The sequence below is a fragment of the Corythoichthys intestinalis genome, chromosome 13, assembly GCF_030265065.1.
Source record: "Corythoichthys intestinalis isolate RoL2023-P3 chromosome 13, ASM3026506v1, whole genome shotgun sequence".
Classification (NCBI taxonomy): Eukaryota; Metazoa; Chordata; class Actinopteri; order Syngnathiformes; family Syngnathidae; genus Corythoichthys; species Corythoichthys intestinalis.
The window spans coordinates 37,103,200-37,129,665 of record NC_080407.1 but is presented as its reverse complement, the minus strand read 5'-3'; the positions used below and the strand labels follow the sequence as shown (position 1 = coordinate 37,129,665).

The window sequence follows — 26,466 nt, the reverse complement described above, 5'->3', positions numbered from 1 at the left end:
TGTTTGAAGCCTGAAATGTGGCGAAAGGTTGCAAGATTCAAGGGGGCCGAATACTTTTGCAAGCCACTGTATATATATATATATATATATATGTACATATATACATATATATATACAGTGGTACCTCTACATACGATCACTTCGACACACGAACTTTTCGACATCCGACGTAAAATTTGAGCCGCCATTTGTTTCTACATCCGACGAGTTGCTCGAAATACGACGACATGACAGCACTGCAAACGAACGCACGGTGGATTTTCTTGTGTGAGAAATCAACACAGTTTTCAAAAAAAGTTGATACAGTTGGAGAAACAAGGAAAAAAGTGATGCTTACCTTTGAAATGAAGATGCAAGTTATAGAAAAATATGAGCTTGGGGTGCGCGTCCCTGAACTGGCTCAACAATACAGCTCCATGGTCCTCTTCCGACCACCGTTCGCCACTATTTATAAGTTAAGGTGACAATTATTATTGTGGTAACATTGCCAAGGAAATCGCCAGCTTCGTCACGTTTTTATCATTTATTTAAGAACTTATCCAACACAAAACGCCCATTGTCTTAAGCAGTTGACTGCTCTCAAGAAAACGAAAGTATTATCTCTACCGCACCGACCTATCTCACTGAGACGTCAGCTTCGCGGTGCGTTCAGGGACAGTAAAAAGTGTCCGCCATATTAGAATCCGATTCGTTACATTATTTACAGGAATAATTATTAATTATTCTTCTTATTATTATATTATTCTGAATTATTTATTTATAACTTATTTGTTTTTCTATGTTTAATTGTCATTTGTAACAGTGCCAGCAGTATTTATTAAGAATTTAGTGTATGTTTTTAGGCTTTGGAACGAATTAATGGAATTATAATGTATTCCTATGGGGAAATCCTGCTCGACATACGACCATTTCGACTTACAAACAAGGTCCTGGAACGAATTAAATTCGTATGTAGAGGTACCACTGTATATATATATATATATATATATATTATATATACACTCACACACACTAAATTACAAAGAGATAATTTGCTTTTTCAGTGTGTTTAAATATTTGTTGTGAAATTAGCTATGGGAGGGGGGGCACCAGCAAATATGTTGCCAAGGGTACCAAATTAGTGAGGAACAGCCCTGTGCAATACTAATGTGTAATTATTATTTGAACACTAACATTGATGGTCTTTGTCATTGCATATAATACACAACAAAATGAAGTGTTAAACTGTCTAAAATCACTGTAGAAGTTGACAATATTTTCCTGAGCCTATTCAAAGTGCATTTTTTTCTAAAGATTGGTACCAATCACCTGTCACGAGTAAATCCTTCAAAATACAAACCACAGTACGCGACAAAAATCCAAACGAAAAAATAACAGTACATCAAACGCTAATGTGATGTCATTTTTTAGACAAATTAGAAATGACATTTAAATGACACTACTCTATACCACCGAGCCACGCCACCCCTAGTGAAGTGAAGATGCTGCTGTAAGCAATCAATGTATCAGAACTTCATGATGTGGATATTCAAGAACATGTTCAAGTATTTGGGGCGCTGAACTGTGCCAGAGCTCGAACTGAAGTACTCTCATATAAATCTGATGAGGCATTAAAAAAGTACTCTCATGTGGCTAATATGACTGTCATTTAGCTGAATTTCAAGTATTATTTCAACAAAAAAAAAGTGAGATACACAACATATCTATTGATTTGATCTGTATTAGTGAGCATTGACAGATGACTGGTGTTTTGACTTGTAAGCTCGACTTTGCAAGCTGTGAGTGTATGACCCTCTTCAAAGAGTAAGTAGAGTAAGTGAATGGCAACTTGTATACTTTACATTAATACGTTTTTTGGGTGGATATTTCTTTATCAAATTTGTTTTCATTCATGTTTCATATTGTTACATTTACACATTGTACATATTGCATTTTTTTTAATCAGGCACGAGCGCCAGCACCTTGCAGATTTGATCAGGCACATTTACAATCACATAGCGTGGAAAGTGTGACACGAAGGCCCTGTCATTACCCGATCGTGACGGGTGCATCGATTGTGACGGTTGCTACTGCGCACGCCCAGATCGACGCCATTTTCTCCCGAGGGATGACGGGAGATATAGACATATATGTGAGAGACTCAATGATCGAAATACATTTAAAATGTATTTTTTTTAATCGGTAGGGCATCTGAGGTACACCCTGATCCAAGCAATTCATGTGTACACAAAAAGAAAACCTTAAGACTTTATTTAATCATGAATAAATCTTAGGCAAGTCGCGATTGGTTCTGCGCATGCGCGTAGAGCACCGCCCCCACTTGAGTCACGATGCCGCAAGAGTGATTTATGTGGTAGATTCTGACATAAAAAAATATTAATCAACCTAAAGACATCGAAGAATAGTGAATTTTTATGTCTGAATCTCTTGCGTTTATAAGCGTAAAGCCTTTGAAGGAAGTGACGTGTGCAGTCACGTGAGAGACGGTCGCGATCGGGTAGCTATCTGCGCATGCGCGTTAAAGTTCTTCGTTTTTTTTTTTTTTTTAATTAATCGCGAATTTTAGTGCATACTGCCATCTACTGTATAAAAATGTACATCATCTACAGTTTGCCTCCACCCTTATCTGTGTATCAATATAGTAATAATAATTCTTTAAAAGAATTGAAAAAGTGCTTCCCTTACATACTTAAATGTCTTCCCCTCCCCTCCCCTCACCCCCAGTAACCCCTTCAGAGACCATTCACGCTGGTTACATTTAAAAGAAAAACTTTAAACCTTACGGACTTTGTTATAACATACGTTTCTCAATGGTATTACAAATAGAAATTGTTATTGTAATAATGTACGAAGGCTTCAGAGTCCTAGATTTATATGGTGAGTATAGTTTAGTCCTTAACAGTAACAATTAAAAAGAGCCTCTATTTTGACTTTTTTATATTTAGTATATATACAAAATTTTGTTAAAGCCCATGCTTTGATTTAATTCTGCAGCTAAATCCAACAATAAAATGTTTTTGTTTTGTATATATTTTGGTATATTCGTAGTTTCATGTAATTTGCTGTGATTATAAAAAACAAAACATTATCACTGTCAAATTTATTGTTGTAATATTTCGACCATTTTATAAGGATTCAAGGATTTTTATTGTCTCATCAGTTCACATTTACATGTTAATGGTGAGAAATTAGAACTCAGGTCCCGTTTTAAAAGCAAATATAAATGCAGAGTGAGTATAAAAGAGCAAAATTGTAAGGTGCATACAAAAATAACAAGCAAGAAAGACAAAAACGCTGGATAGAAGTATAAAAATATGTAACTACTAAAACAATTTAGCAGTTGGCTGACTTGAGCTTGTTAGGGGCTAAGATGTGCGTGAGGTATATAGACATGATCATAGTAGTCCAGTAATATTGGGGGTCTACGGAGCATGGCAAGAGTTCAACAGTCTGACAGCTTTAGGGAAGAACAACAGAAAATTTATGACAACACTGAAAACTATGTGGCAGTCATTCTTTAGTCCAAAATACATAATACAAACCTACAAATGCATAAATATAATTAGAAATACTCTTGAGGATAAACAGTAGAGAAGGTGAATAAACAAATAAAAGCTGTAAGGTGACATTTATTGCTGTATTAAATTTAGGGGGGAAAAAAAAGTTTCATAGGAAAGCATCCAATGATTATGCCGTAGATTGAAGAAAACAAAATGCCTTAAGCTGAAACAGTTTTAATGTGCATGTGTAGAACAAACTCAAACAAAAACATTACAGTTTAATGCATTGGACAGCAGGAACAACTGCAGTATCCTGTAGGTGTTTCCTCCTCGCAGTAAAACGCCGTTACTTTACCCCTTTTCTCCTCTCCAACAAATCCTATAAAAGAACATAAAAACACTGAGAAATACCGTTTCCAAGCACTGTGGCTTTTCCACCATGTCTATGCTTTGTTGAGATATTAAGTGTCTCTAATGACACCAAGATAAGCTTACACAGTGCAACTCACCTCGTGGGGATTGTTTGAACTGCTCCCCATACCCATGGCAGATCTCAATGGTGTACATGTTGTAATACTCTCTCCTGAATTCTGCACAGAACCTGCTCCATGTCCAGACACCTGTGGGATAAAAAAAAAATCACATTTACATATATAGCTTGTAGACAAATGTGACAACAGCACAAAAAAAGTACATGTCATTGCATTTTACTGAAGTACTTACTGTTAAGCCATTTAAAATGTGGCCGTCTTCTGAAGGAGTCTGGAGAACCAAGGTCTCTGATTCTGGACCACACAAGCGCCAATGTGCATATAGCACGGTCACCTTCCCGAAGGACAACTTTTTCATGTATGTTGGCAGTCAATACTTCTGGCAACTGTAATATAGGTGAGCCGACAATGAAAAAGTATCAAATTTATTAAAAAACAAACGTTTAAAATGTAATTGGCTTCTCATGACAATTACTAAACTCCCTGCGCAATACTGCCTCATTGGGCCCTGTCTCTAATTATAATTACTAGTATAGCAGTTATGTCCTCAATTTAGATCAAAGGAAATTATGTCCAGGATTAGGCAGCTGTCAGTGTCATCCTCAACCTTTCAAAGAAGACATAATTTACACATGACATGCAGGTGAACGTTATGACCAGGTAAGCAATCAATTGCAGTGATGACCATTCCCCTTATCAACATTGATTGATTATCTTGTAGTTTTCTTTTACCTGTCTGATTGAAGTTTAGTAAGATATAGAGGGGGTTGCCTTTGGAACCCTGAAGACAGGCTGTAGAGATCCCTGAAGAAGAGGGGACGCTTTCTCTGTCCAGAAGGCAAATCTGTGCCCATGCCTTTAAAAAGAAATGCAAATAAATCCATGCCCAATACCTCCCAATGTTCTTTGACATAAGTGTCACAAAATGAAAAACAGACCACCAAAAAGGCTTTAAAAATGTGACAATATTTGATAATTTTTCAGAAATTTAAAAAAAAAAAAAAATTATTTACAATATTTCTACAATTCTGAAAAGGAGGATGGTCTAATATCGTAATGTCTGTTGAGAAGTGAAAACAATCCATTTGTGCTTCAATATAAATCATTACTTTAGATGAAATAAATTTCATGTAACGCTTCTGATTTAACTTAGTTGCTCAATTAAGGCATTTACCCATTCATTGATGTCCTGAATCATTGTTGGCCAATAGAAGCTAGAAATGGCCTCGACGCCGCTCTAGTTCCCAGAGTTATTTTGACACTCCATGAGGATAGTCTGCTTCCCCTTTGACTTGATGACCAGGCGCATATATTTCATTGGGGGGTCTTTTATCTGTTGGACGAAAATTAAAAAAGCAAAGAGATTCTTAAAATTCAGTAGATTAAAATGACCACCACCTGACAGAGATCAATAATAATAAATAAATAAAACTCAGCTCTGGACCTTCTCCCACCTGACATTCACAACAGTTTCACTTATTTTTATTATAACATCTCATATCTTTCTCATTTTCTACTTAAAAAACAAAAATAGAAAAAGTGCCTCTTTTTTTCAATGATTTCAATATCTTTATAAATAGTTTATGGAGCTGCGTTTTTTAAATGGCATAAAAAATAGTTACTTGGCCTATAAAGGATTAAAAAAACGTAGAGGCTCATATATTCATGACCCTCTTTTCAGACCTATAACACAAATTGCCAGTATAACATCAATTTTACTTACCTTTAACAATGAAATCACGCACCATTCGTCGAATCTTACGGCGCCCACTTGAGTAGTTGGAAGCGTTCCGTCGACCAGGTACCTTGGAAGATGCTAGGTATCCACATTCATCTTCTCGGATCACTCGAAGTATCTATTAAGACATATTCAAGCATTTCATGCTACTCGAAGATAGCGGCGTACACACACGCATAAAAAACCCTCAATGTCCGAGCCTAACGCATAAATCTATATCTCCCGTCATCCCTCGGGAGAAAATGGCGTCGATCTGCGCGTGCGCAGTAGCAAACCGTCACAATCGATGCACCCGTCACGATCGGGTAATGACAGGCCCCCTGAACGGAAATGAACACCCAAACAGTTTTGGTGGCTACAACGTCACTGTTTTCTTTTCGCCCGTATTTTTTTCTCCATTATTTCATTCGCTTCATTTAGCGGAACCCTCAACGTATCGAGCACTGTTTTATTCGTTCAAATATTCAAGTCGTCTCGGTGCCCATTGAAGTTTAACGGTCTACTTCAGCATAGTCTCGCTTAGCCTAGCGGCTAACAACAATGCGTCGAGTGTGGAAAATGGACGCGAGAACGACACCGGCGGCAGAAAGGTTCCCTGAAGAACTTTGTAGCGCAAAAGTTGTTCTTCGCAGACTAGAAGGTTGGTTCACTTTTGACGTTCATTTTTATTTTATTTATTTTAAGCAGTGGTGCTGCCAACCACGTCATGTGGTGCCTCGGCCGCAGTATTGTTTTCGTATCGTGATAGTTTTTTTGTTGTTGTTTTTTTTTGTTTTTGTCAGTTAGTTATTTTTTGCTAGAAGAACAAAAAACAAACGTCAACGCACCACTGACGCTCGTCCCCAATGGCGTACCGCAGGCAACACGTCACTTCCGCTCATTAATATTCATGACATTAGCTACTGTTGCTAAGTAGGGACAAGCCACCGTTTGTCCCTAATAGGAAATGAATGGAAATCATGTACGAAGGAGATGTTTACAGAGCCAAACCTACCAATTCTCTCCGAAAATGATGTGCCTGGTGCCAAATTGACTGGCAAAGATGTGGAAGAACATAAAAATGTTCAGTTAAAGAGATGGCTTTAGTGTCGAAGGCTGAAAAAGACGAAAAAAACAAGCCGACCGAAGCATAGCGTTAGCTTTTTTATCGACGTGACTGACAATGTCATTCTCCTGTTACAACAAGCTATCCTTTACCATCAGCCCTGTCTTTCTAATATATCCTCTGGTTGTCCTACGTCTCTTACCGTTCTTGGGAGTAATTTAGTTGACTTTGTGTAGCGATCGCAAATGCTGCTGAGTGACAGCCAACAAACACTTTTAATTTTTTTATTGATAACATATCTTGATTCTATAATTTATTAACACTCTCCCCTTACTAAAGTTTATATATATATATATATATATAAAGAAACGGTAACAGTGGCAGTCAGATACCATTGTAATTCTTTTCAGGTCATTCATTGTCAGACAGAAGCAGTACGGCACAACATTACGCAAAAAAAAAGTTAAAAATATAAAAATGGCTAACCTCTTTGTCCTCTGAAAGACCATGCCAACACAACATAATGTTTACTGCATATGATATGTGAATGGATTCACCGAGCTGGTGTTAAAAGTCCGCGTAAGTTGATTCGGTCTTCACATTTTTTCCTCCTGAGTTTTTGGTTTCCGGAAACGTATGAAGAAAAAATCATTCATGTGTCGTAATGTCTAGAGTCGTTTCTACACGTTCCAAAAAAGCAATGCGTGATCGGCATGTTGGTTTTTGAAAGATTACTGAAGAAAAGTAGCACAAATTACGTTGGGTCTATGCGAGGGCGGGTCTATAATGTCCCACTTTGGCTTTACTTCCGCTTTACGATGCAACGTCACGGTCTAAAAATAGCTTGCGTGTGGTACGCCATTATGCGTTTCACGAGTAGAGCATCTGCGGAGCGGCTCGATCGGTTCCCGCGAGGATTGCAAGAGAGTAGCGGGTATTTAAAGATAATATTACAACAACCATTTGTCTTCAGACCCCACGTATTGGCCAGCTTTCTTTCTGTAAGAAAGAAAAAAAAAAGTCCTCTGCTAAAGCGAAAAGCAATCCCAATGACAAAGATTTTCGCATGTATTTTACAAATGAAATGCCTCCATCTTTTTTTTTATCTCATGAACATTTTCATGAAGCTTTATTGGTTTTTCTCAAGTTAAAGCACCATGCAGAAATTAATAAACTTAATTGTGTAGCAGGATTTGTGTATTCTTATTATTTAATTGCAGATGTTTTAGCTCACTTTACATTATTTTTATGGGCTATTATTTATTGTATTTTGTATTTGTTTTGGAAATGTGATGTAGTATTCATTTATATTCTATATTTTATGTTGTATAATTTTAGTTCCTATGTGAATATTAGTTCCTACTAAGCCTGTCGCAATATGCAATAATTCCATTTATCACACGATAAATAAAAATGAAGGCGGTAATTTTTCCGCTGCGATTTATCGCCTTGCGTGTACGTGCACGCGCGTGTGGCAGACATGCTGTTAAAAGTTCGGCTTCCTTGTTACCAACTACGCAAAATGCATCTTCGTTCCAGGTCCGGCAAAATATATCGCCGGAGCCAATCCGTTCCCATTATATCCTATTGTTGATCGTATACCGGCTGCGTCAAAGCTCCGGATTGACTGCGGACCAGATGATATGGGGCTGCCATTTAAATGTCTCCCTAAAAAAAGACGGCGCTTCTAACTATTCAAACTCCACCAGGCATAGACACGTCAAAACCGGAAGTTGCAAGGCTGCCCATTGCCCCTCCTTGCGTGATAACATTGACTTTGTATGGGATTCCATTGGGCAAGGAGGAAATGTCGCGACCTGCGTGAACGCGCCTGTGAAATATAGCTGGGCTGATGTGATGAAGGTTGGATACCACTGCAGATAGTCCGGTTAGAACTATAATTATGCCCGTCCGAATTAATGAGACCAAAAACTTGCTCTTCCTCAACAATGCTTTATTTCTCTTCTTTCTATTGTTAACGTGGGTCTTAACTTTCGTTAGGTGGCCAAAATATGCCTGATCAGAAAAACAACAAATTGCAACTCACCACCAGGGGGATCCAAAACACGCAACATGCAAACCTGGCATTTTTAACAGCCGCCCCCAAATTTGTGAAACAGATTTGTGTCAATTTAGGCCAGCTAGGTGTCTTCGTCTTGGGGGAAGGCAGGTAGTCTGATCAGACGAGCCACCGGTCGAACAAAGAGTTTGTCCTTAACTTGAACTTCCGCCACCCGAACCTTGTTGTCTCTTCCCGGCATGATGGTCTTGACTGTTCCGACGGGCCAGAGGGACCTTGGAGACTGTGGGTCGGCCACCATGACCACGGTTCCAACCTTGAGGTCGTCTTTGTCCTCTGTCCATTTGTTGCGGGTCTGCAGAGTGGGTAGGTAGTTTTTTGTGAAACATCTCCAAAACTGGTCACTAAGGATTTGACTGTGTCTCCACCGCTTTCTGCTCAAAAGATCTGATTTGGGGTAAACCACCAATGGCAATGCTGAATCGTGCCGCCCCATTAGAAGAGTATTTGGTGTAATGGGGTCTGGATCTGCGATGTCCGATGACACATAACCCAGAGGTTTAGAGTTTAATATTCCTTCGATCTCCACTAGCACAGTTCTTAGCACTTCTTCAGGAACGACTTGCACTCCTAAGGTGGTGCGAAGAGCTGATTTGACAGATCGGATCTCTCTTTCCCAAACTCCACCGAAATGTGGTGCCTTTGGGGGATTAAAGTGAAAGTCAATTTGCTGTGAAGACAGTTGGCTTTTCAAAAGAGGGGCAAGTTCATTGAAGGTCTGCTGTAATTCTGCATTGCCTCCCTTGAAATTTGTCCCTTGGTCAGAGTAGACTTCATGCGGTTTGCCTCTCCTTGCAATCAGTCTGCGCAAGGACATCAGGAAAGCATCAACGTCCAGGCTGGTTAGAAGGTCAATGTACACGGCTCTGGTGGTTAGACATTTATAGAGAATACCCCAACGTTTCTCAGTTCGCCTCCCCACCTTAACCTCTAGGGGGCCAAAGCAGTCCATACCTGTAGAATAGAATGCTGGATGATGAAGTCTGAGGCGAGCTGGGGGCAAGTCAGCCATTTTTGGGGTTTCTGGTTTTGCCCTCCATTTTTGACATTCTGGGCACTCGTGCTGGAGCTTACGCACTGCTTGTCTGCCTCTTAAAATCCAATAGCGCCTGCGAATCTCCGCGAAGACCCGCTCAGCTCCTGGATGACGTAGCTGCTGGTCGTAGGTCTTGAGAATAAGCTTGGTGATGTGGTGGGCTGGATCAAGTACTACTGGATGAAGAGAATCTGTAGTAAGATTACAGTGGCGGAGACGACCACCAACTCTTATCAATTCCATTTCTTGATCCCACTCTGGTGACAGCTTCAACAGACGACTATCGGGACGTACAGCTCTCCCAGCCTTTAAATGTTCCACTTCTATTGGGAAACTGTCGCACTGTGCCTTTCTCAGAATTGTTAGTTCAGCCTGCCGGTAATCTTCTGCAGATGGACTGTAATCTTTGTTTGCCGCCCCGTGCAGGCTGCGAGCAATGGTCTCTAACAATTCTTGGAAATGTCCGAATTGTTGTGGATCAGGTAGCAGATGAGCTGTGCAGTTTGAAATCTGGCCACAAAACACAGATTTCCTCATGTCTTCGGGAATGTCATTATTTAAAATGACCGGTTTGACTGGCCACTTGGAATGATGTTGCTTTAGGAAATCTGGACCTTTGTTCCAGTGGTTGTGGTTCTTAAAGTAGGCCAGAGTTTTTCCACGCGTGATATCATCTGCCGGGTTGTTTTGTGAGTTCACATATCGCCATGCCATTGGGTCGGTGAGCTCCTGGATTTCCGCTATGCGGGTCCCGACGAACACCTTATAGTTACAGGACTCTGACTGCAGCCAAGTGAGGACTGTTGTGGAGTCAGTCCAGTAGATGTACTCATTTATCTCCAGTGTGAGCTCTCTTTTCAACATCGCTGCAAGTTGAGCTCCACTTAATGCACCACAAAGTTCAAGTCTCGGCATTGATAGCTGTTTTTTCGGTGCCACGCGCGATCTAGCAGCCAGAAAGGACACTTGTACATTATCTTGATGGGTAGTGCGGAGGTAACTCACCGATCCATATGCCTGCTCTGAAGCATCACTGAATATGTGAACTGTCCTAGTGCAGGTGGAATGATGCGAGGTGGATTCGGTGTAGCACCTTGGAAATGAGATCTCGGTGAGTTGGGGAAGTTCGTTTTCCCAGGATGTCCAAGCTTTGAGCAAATCCTCAGGCAAATTGGGGTCATCCCATTCTCGTTTTTTCGTCCAGAGTTTCTGTACTAATATTTTGGCTCTGGTGATATATGGGCTGATGTATCCCAATGGGTCAAATTGACTGGCAAGCACCTTGTAGATGACTCTCATAGTAGGCTGCTCTCTGATGGAAGGGGCTGGTTTGTAGCACAACGTATCCGAACGACAATGCCACATAAGCCCTAGTGCCAACTCTTGAGGGTCGTGGCTGTTTTGGGTGAACCAGAGTTTTGTGCTTTCTGATGTGCACTCGAGAGGTAGGTGTTTGATTACCTCTGGGTGACTGGTTGCCCACTGACGAAGTTCAAAACCGCCTTCTTCCAGTATACGACGTAACTTGTTGGCGAGGGACTGTGCCTGTTGGACTGATGGTAGGCTCTGCAGCCAGTTATCGACGTAGAAACAATGTGTAACTGCTGTTCGGACATCTTCGTTTGACTCACTATTGTTTATCACGTGAGTTTGCAAAGCAAATGTGGCACAGCAGGGGCTCGAAACAGTTCCGAATGGAAGTACTAACCACTGGTACACTTCGGGGGCTTCATTGGTTGTGTTCCGCCAAAGAAACCTTAGGTACGACTGGTCTTCGGGCAGGAGGCGTACCTGGTGAAACATCCCCTTTACGTCACTGCTGATGGCCACTTTATTCTCTCTGAATCGCAACAAGACTCCTAGAAGACTTGAACTAAGAGTGGGACCAGGAAGTAAGTGATCGTTCAAAGACAGTCCTTTGTACTTGAATGAACAGTTGAATACTATTCGATTCTTGGCGTTATGGGTTACCATATGGTGGGGAATGTACCACCCAGGGCTGGAGTCAACTTCAGTAGGTAACAGTTTCTTTATGTAGCCTGAATTAAGGAGTTTGTTGATTTCCTCCTTATAGGCTACAATCTTCATTGTGTCCTTTGCCAACCTTTTCTCTGTACTACGTAAAAGGCCAAGTACAGCTTCTTTAGGTGCTTGGAGCGGGGGTAGATTCTTTTTCCATATTAAGGGTGTTGCATACCTTTGGACACCGTTCACTTCCACTCTGGTAGTTCTCTCCGCCAATGTCTTCAGTGCTTCTGAGTCTTCTCTTGATCTTGTAACAGCCTTTTCACTGCGATAAGGCAAAACATCAAGTTGCCATAAACGTTCAACATGAGTGAAGAGGTCGGCTTGAGGTAGATGACCGGAAGTACAGAAGCAATGTGCAGAAGGAAAAGCACTATTTAGGTGCCTTGATGGGCCTTGTAAGGTCCATCCCAAGATTGTCTTGACAGCTGCTGGACCATCTGGAGGCCCAAGGCGGACTGGCTCTATTGGAAGGATGAGGTGTTGATGGTCAGAACCTATCAAAAGCAGTGGCTGTGCTTGGTCTATAGCAGGAATTGGCAAGTCTTTAAGGTGTAGATATTTTCTTCTGAGGGTATCTATTGGGTAGGAGTGACTCCCCAGAGCAAGCTTCTTGGCAGTGAAGGCATTGCGTATTTCATAGTTTTGACTTGGGTTGGTGGCAGATGAAAGTGTGAATGATACAGAGGAACCGTGGACAATACAGACGTCTTGTCGTACAGTTCTTAGATGCAGATCCTCAGGGCTCTCGTGAAGTCCTAGGGCTTGGAATGCCTCATGGAGGAGAATGGTTCGCTCTGAGCCATCATCAAGCACGGCGTAGGTATCCAGCGCTGTATTTCCATTTTTCAGGATGACTCTGATGACTTTAAGCAGCACTTTGTTGCTACTCGTAGGTTTATCCACATATAGTGTTTCAACAGTGGAGCACATTATTCCAGTGTTGTCATTACCGACTGGAATGCTGGTTGTGGGGCTGTGATCTTGAATTGCATTATTTTCGTGGAGCACCTCTAAGTGTTTTCCTTTGCACTTCTTGCATCTTGCCTTTAGAGTGCATTGTGATGACAAATGTTCACGCCCGCATCTCCAACATCTCTTGTTTGAACGAATCCAGTTGTCTATTTCGTCCTTCGTTAGGATTTTAAAGTTTGTGCACTGGTTAAGAAAATGTTGGGTTGTATTACAAAAGGGGCAGAATTTTGTTGGTTCTTTTGTATTTTCTTTAGATTCATGCTTAGACGGCCTCATTTCAGCTTGCTTTAGCTCACTACTGTGAAACACAAAGCTGCCCTTTGGTTGAGTCTCTCTTGGTTGCTCTTTCCTTGTGAAAGGGCGGTCTCTGCTGGACTTGTTGGAGAACTGCGGAATGTCTTCATGAACCCTGACTTCATACTCCAACCAATCTGATAAATGTAATAGAGTGGGGATCGGTGTTCGGAGAGGATTTACGTGTCTCTTGAAATCTGCTCGGAGGTGATGTGGCAACTTAGTTAATATTCTGGATACGTATGAACCACATTTTAACTCTGTTTGCCCAAGATCACCTAACTGAAACAACATCCCAACCAGGGCACGCACCTTTAAAGCAAATTTCCGGAATGCCTTGGTATCACCGCTTCTGATGTTTGGCTCATCCATAAGCTCGGCGATGCGTTTCAGTGCTAACTGGTGAGGCTGACCGTATTGTTCATTGAGAGCATTCATAGTGTCACTGTAGGGGTAGCAGCTGCTACAGTATGAATCAGCAAGGAGTAACGCTTCCTCCAACTTGAGATGATCCAGCAAAATCTGGTATTTGAACTGCTCTGTAGCATCTCGCGGCAGAAGATTATCAAGAGCAACTTTGAGGCGAGTGAACTCTCGGGGGTCCTCATGCACAAAATAGGGAATGGTTGGGGTTGGCCCTCGATATGCATGTTCGTGCTGTGTGCTGTACCTCGGAGGTTCGTATCTGCCAGCAGGTCGATCATAGTGATAGTGACTAGAATGTCTTTCATTAGGATAAGTTGACGTGTGGTTCCTTGGGTCACCTGACTCATAATTGTAGTCATAATTATGAAAACGTCTCTCATTATGTTGTTGGTGAGATCTTTGGAAGTAGTAATGTGAATTTATGGATTCACCAAAGCGTTGGCGTGGACTCTGGGACTCACGACGACGTGAGCGTGGACTCGGAGACTCACTGTGGTGGGTGCTGCGTGGACTCGGAGACTCACGATGGCCTAGGCGTGGACTCGGAGACTCACGATGGCGTCGGCGTGGACTCGGAGGCTCACGATGGTGTCGGCGTGGACTCGTAGGCTCACGATGGCGTCGGCGTGGACTCGTTGGCTCACGATGGCGTCGGCGTGGGCCTGGAGACTCACGATGGCGTCGGCGTGGACTAGGAGACTGGCGTCTGCGTGGACTCGGAGACTCACGACGCCATATGTGTGGACTCTGGGACTCATGACGGTGACTGCGTGGACTCTGAGACTCACGACGGTGTAGGCTGCGTGGACCGGGAGACTCACGGCGTCGACCACGTGGACTCTGGGACTCACGACGATGACTGCGTGGACTGGGAGACTCACGATGGCGACTGTATGGACTCTGGGACTCACAGTGACGTAGGCTGCGTGGACCGGGAGACTCACGGCGTCGACCACGTGGACTCTGGGACTCACGACGGTGACTGCGTGGACTGGGAGACTCACGGTGGCGACTGTATGGACTCTGGGACTCACGGTGGCGTAGGCTGCGTGGACCGGGAGACTCACGGCGTCGACCACGTGGACTCTGGGACTCACGACGGTGACTGCGATGACTGGGAGACTCACGGCGATGACTGCGTGGACTGGGAGACTCACGATGGCGACTGTGTGGACTCTGGGACTCACGGTGACGTAGGCTGCGTGGACCGGGAGACTCACGGCGTCGACCACGTGGACTCTGGATCTCTAATCCTTTCACGTTGACCTCGTTACATGTCTGCGCTGTTTCCTGCATGCTCAATGGTTGTGCTGCTTGTTCGTCGGTGATGCAGTTGGCAATATTTTCTTCTTCTGATGAGCCATTTTCTGAAGAATCTATATCTTCTGATTCTTCCTCTTTGCTATCTCGCATGACTTTGTAATCCTTTAGGTAAACTGGAAGTTGAATTGAGCGTTTAGGTCTGTTGTGCTCATCTTCGGCGGACATTTGTCTGCTGTATTTATCCATCCGACTCGAATGGACCATGTGAAATATAGCTGGGCTGATGTGATGAAGGTTGGATACCACTGCAGATAGTCCGGTTAGAACTATAATTATGCCCGTCCGAATTAATGAGACCAAAAACTTGCTCTTCCTCAACAATGCTTTATTTCTCTTCTTTCTATTGTTAACGTGGGTCTTAACTTTCGTTAGGTGGCCAAAATATGCCTGATCAGAAAAACAACAAATTGCAACTCACCACCAGGGGGATCCAAAACACGCAACATGCAAACCTGGCATTTTTAACAGCGCCATTATATTGTACTAGAGCAAAATGCAAATTCAAGGGGTAAAATCTGCTTGCACTCATGCTCCCATTTTTTCCTCCTCTATTTTCAACAAATTATTTTTTGGCATTTACAGGGCTGTACAGTGCGAGGAAAAACGCTCGCACTGTACATCCCTGCCAATACATTAAGTCTGAAAGGCTTATGGTGGTTGTATTGTTATCTTTCAATTAGAGCTGAAACGAATACTCGAGCAACTCAAGTAACTCGAGTTTAAAAACTGATCCGAGTAATTTTATTCACCTCGAGTATTCGTTTATTTTGACAGCTCTAAGCATCACGTTTTGCTCGGACTACTTTTAATGCGGGACAACGCGCTGATGTTACGTGCATAGAGGACGAAGCAAAAAAACAACAACAACAAAACTTACTGCAGCAGACAGCCGCTACACACGACGCCGACGTTGCTAAATACTTGCCCGCACGTTGCTAGTTGGTAGCAGGTAGTGTCTGATGCGTCTCATAGAGATCACATGTATGTTGAACTAGATGCACAATGACAGACTCGGCCGCGTCTGGGCAGCGTTAGCAAACCGCCGCCATCTTAAAGCAGTAGAGCACTAAGCGCTAATAAAGAGCGCTAAGCGCTAATAAATAAGACTCACGTAACGTTAGCCCTGCGGAGGGCTAGGTTTCTATTAATTATGACCACTGTCGATGCGTGGCTAACGTGTCTTACATACAGGCTTTAACATAACATAGCGTTGTGGAGTGATGAGGGTGTAAAATAAAAACTCAATAATGCTAACTGTCAATTTTAGCTCAGTAGTCATTGCTGGATAAAACACCAAGTAGCACTGGACCCTAATGTGCTCCAATACAGCCTGTATCATACATTTATTTTGAACACTGCAAAAACTCAAAATCCTACCAGGACTTACAGTTTAGACTAACTTAAAACTTAACTAGAACTTAAAAATGGCTTGACACAAATAGAAATTCAATTGAAACACGTAGGAAAAAAATCCTAACTTTTAAGTGATGTGTGTTATCAAGCGTAACGGCATTTTTAGGTAAGATATATATAATTTTTTTTCTTTTTTAATAAGATCTAAAAGTTTTTTGAGTGAAAGCAGTGAATTAGTCTTTTTTTTTTATTCTAGTTACATCTGAGATGCAATTTTTGGCTGTTTTCAACAATATACATCGAAAATAAAGACATTGATTGACTGAAAATGGTTCAAGATTAGATGAAATGTCTTGTTTTCTCATGTATATTTATAATTGCTCTTCACCTAAAAATATATTTGTATTATCTGATTACTCGATTAATCGATAGAATTTTCAGTCGATTACTCGATTACTAAAATATTCGATAGCTGCAGCCCTACTTTCAATACTCGCTGTTCTCTTGCAACCCACGCGTGAATCGATCGAGCTGCTCCACAGGCGCTCTGCATGCATGCATGCTGTTTAAACTGGGGGCGAGTGTAAGTGGTGCATTGCCGACGCGCCGCAGACGCTCCCGTGTAAGCCCGGGTGTTCTAACATATCAGAATAGGGCTGGGCGATATGGCCTTTAGTACGTATCACGATAAATTGAGCAGATTTACCTCGATAACGATAAATGACGATAAATTCGCCCAAGCAAACTGTTATATAATTTGAAAATTTGAATCAATGCATGGAATACAAATTAAGTTTCTCATTAAATTTATTTACCAGCTTTCAATTTAACAATTGCACATGCAGTCTAAACATTAGGTATTTAAAAAAATCTTGTAAACAATAAGAATTCTTGTGTGAACATTTATAACAGCTTGTATGACTTGAAAAATATCATCACTTGAATTTCATTAAATTCATTCCGCATTGTTATACACTAGATAGTGGCATACGTTTAGATATTTAGAATAGATACAAATACGACACATCCACCCGCCCCCCAGAAATTATACTTAATTAAAAAAATAAAATGTTTCACAAACCTTTCCTTTCTTTTATTCGGCTCAATTATTTACATCTTATGATTTTGGAAATCCTTACAGTATGCAATAAATAATATTCCTGTTCCCAAGCACTGTGCTTACTGTACTGTAATTTTTACAAAAAATAAACAATACATAGTTACTCCCCGTCGTCTAGGACGAGCCACTTACAAGACTAGCACTGTCGTGTATTACAAATACTGCTTTGAACACATCTTCACAGACAAAAGCAATGACACAGGCTTAAAGAAGTCAACTTTAATTGTGTAAATCACACTTAATAACGACACGATCTCCTGGTTGAAATAGACGACATCCACTTAATTCTATTGAAGATCTGTAATGCTGAGGCAATTTGTCAACTTTACTTTTAAAAAGAAACGTGCACTGTTTATCCAGTAGATGGGGCTCTTGCAGTGTGTCAAACAGTGATTCAATTTAGGGCAATTGTCTTAAAAGTGGTTCATTGTTTCAGAAAGCCTCGGTTTTTCCATCCCCATCTGGAACCCGTCAAGAGTTTACTTAATGTCGGGTGAAAGTTTGGCGAAGCTAACTTAAGCCCGACTTCATCCCGTTTACTTGTAGCGTTAGCCGCTAGCGTTAGCTGCTAGCGTTAGCCTACCGGGCTTCTGTTTGATTGGCTTCCTGAAAACCATGTGACTCCAAACGTAAGCGCACTGTCTGCTTTCTTAAAGGGGAATGAGCATAGCCGAACAACACAGAGTCAAAGCGGGATGAAAAGACTATATTTTCTTCTTTTATTAAATTACCGAATTTACCGACATGGTCAAAATTACGTCGGTCATCGTGAAGAATTTCGGTAACGGTAAATTTTCGGTTTACCGCCCTGCTCTATATCAGAATGCCCAGAATATGAAATACCCTCTCATTACAGCGCATGCGCAGGCACGTATTGACGGAAGTTGGACGTCAACTAGCCTTGCATTCATCGTGGCAGCATAGCAGAGACGTATGGGGCTAGAAAAGTCTCATAATGAACACAAATTTTTAATGCACACACACATCTGACATGAAACACAAATTGTGGGATTTATAAACACATCTGACATGAAACACACACACATAGTGGAATTTAGAAACACATCTGACACGAAAAACTTACTTATTGGTGCTGAGAAGTCTACTGCTTTAAGATGACGGCTATTTACTCGACACGTACACACACACCTCAAGGTGAATAACATTACTCGGATTCGCTTTTTAACTCGAGTTGCTCGAGTATTCGTTTCAGCTCTGGACTACAGTATGTCACACCCCATGTGATACATTAAAACTGCTCAGGCCTGAAGCACAATCCGATTCCCATTCCCTCCAAAACAAAAGGACAATTTGAATTCCATTATGTCGCAGTGGATGACAACAACATACAAATAAATACAAAATGGTCACTAGGCCTGTCGCGATAACACATTTTAGTGTGCGATAATTATTCTCATAAATTATTGCGATATGCGATATTATTGCGCCCCCCCCAATTTAAAAAAAAAACAATTTACAATAACACAGAATACAGTATATATTAATAGATCAAGTACACCCATTTAAACGCGATAAATATTTACTCTTAAATTCAAAAATACTTTTTAAGAAATCACAACTAAAAACAATAGACCATGCCTCTTAAGTAAAAAAAACAACAACAATATTGATACCGCACAATAAACAAAATGTGTTTAAAAAAAAAATTGCACTTAACTTTTAGGCAAATGAAAACTTTTCCCGTCATAGCTTCTGCAGTGGTGTTCCATAGGGATGCAACGATACAGTTAAGTCACGGTTCGGTACGACTTTTGATACGGGAGACACGATTTTTGATCCGATTCAATACATTTAATGCTCTGTAAAAAAAAAAAAAAAATTTTTTTTGCTTTTTTCTTGTTTTTGTTTTTGCTAACGAGCAAAAATTAAAATTGCCATCATATAAACATGCATTTCAGTGCATAATATTTATGTGCTTACTTCTTACTGATCTGAAAAAAATTGTATAAAAGTGCGGAGAACAATCTTTACTGTTTGTAAAGTGAGGCCAGGCACCCCGTTGACTCCTACAGCTCTCTTAGCAGCTAGATTTACTAAATGAGCAAGACATCCTATTTGTAGTCCGAATCCATCTGTGTCACTTACTGAATTAACAATATTTGCAACATTATTTATAGTCACTGGTATGGATTGATTTGGCCTTCTTAACTTCCATTCAGTCATGACAGTTTAGAATTCATCGATGTAGTATATGGACTAAGTGTCCCATAATCACTCTGGGCTCACGTAGCCAATGGCATGGGACGTAGCACATCTAGTTTGCCATTTCATGATATCTAGTGTGTGGGCGCATTAAAGAAGTTAGCAAGCGCCGCTGAAGTCACGTCTGCTCATTACTACACAACACCAGTATATGACAATCGACTTTCATAAACAGGACGAGTTTGAAGCACAGCGTTCTTAATTTCATTCAGCTGTTTGTTGTCAAAGCGAGGTTGTTCGTAGCAGCCAAGTCGGTAACAATGTTTTGGTGGACTTCATTGTAAACATCCGGCGTTGTGCCAAAAAATAGCCGCCCCGCGTGAAATGTCACTCCTGACGGGAGCGCTCACACGTCAACAACACCGGTGCGCCGTAGATGGTCCACAGTCATTCCGGAGCACTGACGCGGCTGGTATACTTTGAACAATAGGATATAAAGGGAATGATTGGCTCCGACGCTAGTTTTTGCCGGACCTGGAACGAAGATGCATTTTGCGCAGTTGGTATCGAGGAATCCGAACTTTTAACAGCACGTTTGCCGCACGCGCGCACGCACGTGAGGCGATAAATCGCAGCGGAAAAATTACCGCCTTCATTTTTATTTATCGCGCGATAAATGGAATTATTGCATATTGCGACAGGCTTAATGGACACAGAGGAATATTTCTGTAGCAATAAATATTTTGGGGACTGAATAAAGCAAATGAAGCAATAAGATATGGCACATATGTGATTATGGTCTTGCAGATGTCAGTCAAGCGCAATGTCCTGGACACCAGAAGTCTATTTGCATGGAAGAAGAGGAGGAGGAAGAGTCGCCATACATCAAGAAGGTGGAGGAAGAATTCGTCCACATTAAAGAGGAGCAGGAGGAGTATTTTATTAGAGTTGAGAACCCCCGCATTGAGGAGCAGCAGCAACCTCATTCCCTCAAAAAGGAGGAGGAGGAGGACCCTTCATATGTTAAAGTGGAGGTGCTTGAGTGCTTGAATGGTGAAGACGGAGGTCCGAGTGAGGCCAGCAGAGGGTCCAAGCTTCCGAATGGTGGCATCAGTTCAACAGAAGGATCTCTAGCAGACAACCTTATCGCTCAACCATCAGATAGCGATGACGCCACATCATGCTCGCTGTTCTGTGAGTATCAAGTTACTCAAATTGAGGGGAGTGCAGGGCTCTGTCTGACACGCTGCATCCCAGAAGTCGTCAGAACTGTCATTTGGTGGTGTTCGTTAAATCCATTTAGTCTTTATGCGATGGTGCGTCCAATCCTTGTTGTTTGGAGATATGACTGACTCATTTTGACATCGGTGCGAGTTTAAGGCACTAGACATATATCTCTAAACTTATGAAACGGAAGCATGTGTTGAATGATCGTCTGCAAAACAAGCGTGTGCACCGTAATCGTGTGAAAGGTGCTATGGCGGAAAACATTCAGGTGGCTCGAAGTTCCAATCGGAGACGCCCATTTTGGCTGAATTTCAAAATTGTCAAATGCATGTGAGATATAAACCTTAAACACACTTTTCAAGGGAAATTTTTTTTTGACACCCTAAAAGTAGGTCACATAACATGAGCTAAAAATGAAAATCTTTGAGACCTTTGACTGAGTTTCTCATTTCAAAAACAAGTTTTGGACACCCTGGTACATATTAAATAACAAACACTTCAAGTCACATTTTGCAACAGAAAATTTATTCAAATCAACAAATAAAACTACCGTAACTGCCAAATAAAAGTACCGTATTTTCAGACTATAAGCTGCTACTTTTTTATTGCCTTTCTACCCTGCGGCTTTTATAAGGAAGTCACATGTCTTTAAGGAATTCAAACAGACAGAAGCCCGTTACGCTAACGTCTAACGCTGCAAGTGAATGTGATGGAGTCATATAATAGTGGAATGGCTACTGGTAGCCAGGCCACAGGCATTTCGAGTATAGCATTAGTCGATGCTCATAGTGTGGTGCCAGGAAAGTCGCCATTACCACCTGTGACAGCGGCTCTGACCTTGTCGAAGTGGCTGAGTGGATGGGACACGGACTGCATCTAGCAATCAGTATGTTGCGTTATATTGTATCTTTGTATGTGTGATTTTTCTGATAGCTTTAATGATGGTAAAGCATTCAGCATCAAGTATAATCCAGCAGTGTAGCCTATAATGCTTTATTCTGTCTTTACTACCATCATAAAATCTCAAATGCTTTATTGGCATTAGAGTTAGAGCAGTACAGTGATCCCTCGCTACAAAGGATGGGAATTGATAATATTTTTATGATTTCGATTCCATTATCGATATTGCTCAATGATTCGATTCTTTATCGATTCTCTAATCGGTTGTAATTTGGACTAATGGACAATGAGGTTCTGGGTTCAGTATGTTTTATTATTCATTCGCCTTGGGGTGTCGGTTAGTACACAAGGAGCGGAGAGTGGAGTTGGTCTTTGGCACTTTTAATCCAAATTGGCAACAGGCACAACTATGTACCGGCAAAGGCACTTAATATGAGAATCACTCAATGAACAGATGAGAGCATGCGTGGAAAGATGTTGAAGTATTTGTATGTGTAAGGGAAGAAGACTGGAATGTGTGGTTCTAAAAGGAAAGAAAATTACATCATATTCGTGCTGATGCAATAAACAATGCAAATTGACTGTAAAGCAGTCAATAATGCACATACGTGACTCGCACAGTTTAATGAAAACAAAGGTGGGGGGGGGGGGACGAGCGCGCGTGCACAACCCGGAAGCACGCTGCGTGCACGTGCCGTCATCTTGGCCATAAAAGTGGCGAAAAATAAGCACTTTACACTCATATGGATGTACAACATCATCTTAAGATGCTAAACCAACACATTCCCTCTTAACACGAATGTGCAACGCAAATATAAAGTAAACAACGCTCTCCTCGACGCAGCGAGGACGAGCTGAGCAACCAGCCTACGTAACGGTAAAAAAAACCGAAAAGGTCACGCTGAAAGGGCTCTAATTTATCATAAGAACTTTATGACATGAAGAGGAAATACTTACATTCGTTCATGGATGCACACAGATTAACAGGTCGCCGCACTCTGCTTGAAATGCGCACCTTATGCCTATTCTCTGTCCCAGAATATGCAGCGTGTCTGACGTAGGACAATAACAGGAAGTAACTGACTGGTTGCTATGGGAACTAATGCATACCCAAGGAACCTTTCCAACAGGAGTATTAAAATTGCTAATACAATCGTTTAGGATTATTTTAGATTAGGGCTGCAGCTATCGAATATTTTAGTAATCGAGTAATCGACTGAAAATTCTATCGATTAATCGAGTAATCGGATAAAACAAATATATTTTTAGGTGAAGAGCAATTATAGATATACATGAGAAAACAAGACATTTTATCATTTTCAGTCAATCAATGTCTTTATTTTTGATGTATATTGTTGAAAACAGCCAACAATTGCATCTCAGATGTAACTAGAATTTTAAAAAATGACTAATTCACTGCTTTCACTCAAAAAACCTTTAGATCTTATTTTTAAAAAGTATATATATATATATATATATATATATATATATATATATATTATATATATATATAAACACACCTAAAAATGCCTTTACGCTTGATAACACACATCACTTAAAAGTTAGGATTTTTTCCTACGTTTTTCAATTGAATTTCTATTTGTGTCAAGCCATTTTTAAGTTCTAGTTAAGTTTTAAGTTAGTCTAAACTGTAAGTCCTGATAGGATTTTGAGTTTTTGCACTGTTCAAAATAAATGTATGATACAGGCTGTATTGGAGCACATCAGGGACTAGTGCTACTTGGTGTTTTATCCAGCAATGATTACTGAGCTAAAATTGATAGTTAGCATTATTGAGTTTTTATTTGACACGCTCATCACTCCACAACGCTATGTTATAGCCTGTATGTAAGACACGTTAGCCACGCATCGAAAGCGGTCTTAATTAATTGAAACCTAGCCCTCCGCAGTGCTAACGTAAGGTGAGCTAGTAGTGACAGTAACGTTAATCTTATACAGTATATTAGCGTTTAGCGCTCTTTATTAGCGTTTAGCGCTCTTTATTAGCGCTTAGCGCTCTACTGCTTTAAGATGGCGGCTGTTTGCTAACGCTGCCCAGATGCGGCCTAGTCTGTCATTGCGCATCTAGTTCAACATACATGTGATCTCTATGAGACTCACTGGACGCCACCTGCAACTAACGTAGCATGAGCGGGCTAGTATTTAGCAACGTCGGCGTCGTTTGTAGCGGTTGTCGGCTGCAGTAAGTTTTTTTTTTTGCTTCTTCCTCTACGCACGTGACATCAGCGCATTGTCCCGCATTAAAAGTAGTCCGAGCAAAACATGATGCTTACAGCTGTCAAAATAAACGATTACTCGAGGTGAATAAAATTACTCGGATCAGTTTTTAAACTCGAGTTACTCGAGTTGCTCGAGTATTCGTTTCAGCTCTATTTTAGATGCATATATGCATCTTTGCATATTTCTTAGGAGTATTCGACGAGGAATACGATAGACCCATTAATAGACTGTTTTACTGGATTTTGACTACGGTGTAACGGTACACAAAAATCTCGGTTCAGTACGTACCTCAGTTTTGAGGTCACGGTTCGGTTCATTTTCGGTACAGTAAGAAAACAAAATGCAAAATATAAATGTGCTAGTTGTTTATTACACACCTTTGTGCTTTCAACAATAGGAACATTAGCCTATACAATGCTAGAATTCTGCTCAAAAAGTAGCGGGTATTTAAATATAATCCAACAACAACCCCGCGTATTGGTCAGCTTTCTTTCTGAAAGAAAGAAGAAAAAAGAAGTCCTGTGCTAAAGAGAAAAGCAATCCCAATGACAAAGATTTTAACATGTATTTTACAAATGAAATGCCTCACTGAATCATTTTTTTCCCTTATGAACGGTTTTCAAAAGCGTTTAAGCTTTAAAGCTTAAAAGGGCCACACAGAAATTAATAAATTTAATTGTGTAAGCTGGATCTGTGTATTATTCTTATTATTTAATTATAGGTGTTTTAGCTCATTTCAATTTATTTAAATGAGCTCTTATTTATTTTATTATGTGTTTATATTTTACAAATGTGATGCAGTATTCATTTATGTTGTATAACTTTAGTTCCTATGTGAATACTAGTTCCTACTTATTTTGTTGTGGTAGGAGGGTTTTGTATTGAACACGGGGCCGTGTTGGTTATTATTACAGCAGAGAAGACAGCAGTATATCAACAAAGACAAGTCAACTGTGCCCCGATCTACCATTCAAGAGATCTGATGGACTCAAAAAGTGGGTTACGATTAGGCCTGTCGCGATAACAAATTTTAGTGTGCGATAATTATTCTCATAAATTATTGCGATATGCGATATTATTGCGCCCCCCCAATTTTTTTTAACCAATTTACAATAACACAGTGCGAATACAGTATATATTAATAGATCAAGTACACCCATTTAAACACGATAAATATTTACTCTTAAATTCAAATATACTGTTTAAGAAATCACAACTAAAAACAATAGACCCTGCCTCTTAAGTAAAAAACAACAATATTGATACCGCACAGAAACACAGAATAAATAAAATGTGTTTAATTAAAAAAAATTGCACTTAATAACTTAAGCATTTAGGAAAATGAAAACATTTCCCGTCATAGCTTCTGCAATGGTGTTCCATAGGAATGCAACAATACAGTTAAGTCATGGTTCGGTACGAATTTTGATACGGGGGACACGATTTTTGAGCCGATTCAATACATTTAATGCTCTGTTAAAAAAAAAAAAAAAAAAAAAAAAAAAAACGTATTTTTTGTTTCTTTTTTTTTTATTTTATTTTTTTTGCTAACGAGCAAAAATTAAATTGCCATCATATAAACATGCATTTTAGTGCATAATATTTATGTGCTTACTTCTTACTGATATGAAAAAAAATTGTATAAAAGTGCTGAGAACAATCTTTACTGTTTGTAAAGTGAGGCAGGGCACACCGTTGATTGCTACAGCTCTCTTAGCAGCTAGGTTTACTACATGAGCAAGACATCCTATTTATGGTCCGAATCCATCTGTGTCACGTACTGAATTAACAATATTTGCAACATTATCTATAGTCACTGGTATGGATTGATTTGGCCTTCTTAACCTCATGTGACAAATGACAGTTTAGAATTCATCGATGTAGTATATGGACTACATGTCCCATAATCACTCTGGGCTCACGTAGCCAATGGCATGGGACATAGCACATCTAGTTTGCCATTTCATGATATCTAGTGTGTGCGCGCGAGCATATGACGGCTTTCATAAACAGGACGAGTTTGAAGCACAGCGCTCTTAATTTCATTCAGCTGTTCATTGTCAAAGTGAGGTTATTCGTAGCAGCCAAGTCGGTAACAATGTTTTGGCGGACTTCGTTGTAAATATCCAGCGTTGTGCCGAAAAATAGCCGCCCCGCGTGAAATGTCACTCCTGACGGGAGCGCCCACACGTCAACAACACCGGCGCGCCATAGATGGTCCACAGTCACTCCGGAGCACTGACGCGGCTGGTATACGTTGAACAATAGGATATATTGGGAACGATTGGCTCTGGCGCTAGTTTTTGCCCGACCTGGAACGAAGATGCATTTTGCGCAGTTGGTAACGAACTTTTAACAGCACGTCTGCCGCACGCGCGCACACACATGCACGTGAGGCGATAAATCGCAGCGGAAAAATTACCGCCTTCATTTTTATATATCGCGCGATAAATGGAATTATTGCATATTGCGACAGGCTTAGTTACGATTGCATATTAGTTTGAAAATCGACCGGATCCACCGTATTTT

General features: G+C 40.8%; 1 protein-coding gene and 1 long non-coding RNA gene across 5 annotated transcripts in view; one reads left to right on the top strand and one right to left on the bottom strand.

The window, feature by feature from the left end:
* Positions 1-3,718: 3,718 nt before the first annotated feature.
* On the bottom strand, positions 3,719-5,975 carry LOC130929112 (uncharacterized). The gene is made up of 6 exons (XR_009066805.1): positions 5,715-5,975; positions 5,166-5,324; positions 4,724-4,847; positions 4,224-4,377; positions 4,010-4,120; positions 3,719-3,879 (listed from the first exon to the last, which is right to left on the bottom strand). It is a non-coding gene; the product is annotated as an uncharacterized LOC130929112 (long non-coding RNA).
* A 17-nt stretch (positions 5,976-5,992) lies between these two features.
* Positions 5,993-26,466, top strand: part of LOC130929089 (oocyte zinc finger protein XlCOF6-like) — a 74,249-nt gene continuing 53,775 nt past the window's right edge. For 3 of the 4 annotated variants that reach the window (XM_057856020.1, XM_057856018.1, XM_057856017.1), the window contains exons 1-2: positions 5,993-6,369; positions 20,377-20,763. In XM_057856020.1, coding sequence (XP_057712003.1) covers positions 6,270-6,369; positions 20,377-20,763 — 487 coding nt within the window. In that variant the 5' untranslated portion in view covers positions 5,993-6,269. The other variant, XM_057856019.1, reaches the window with a different exon arrangement.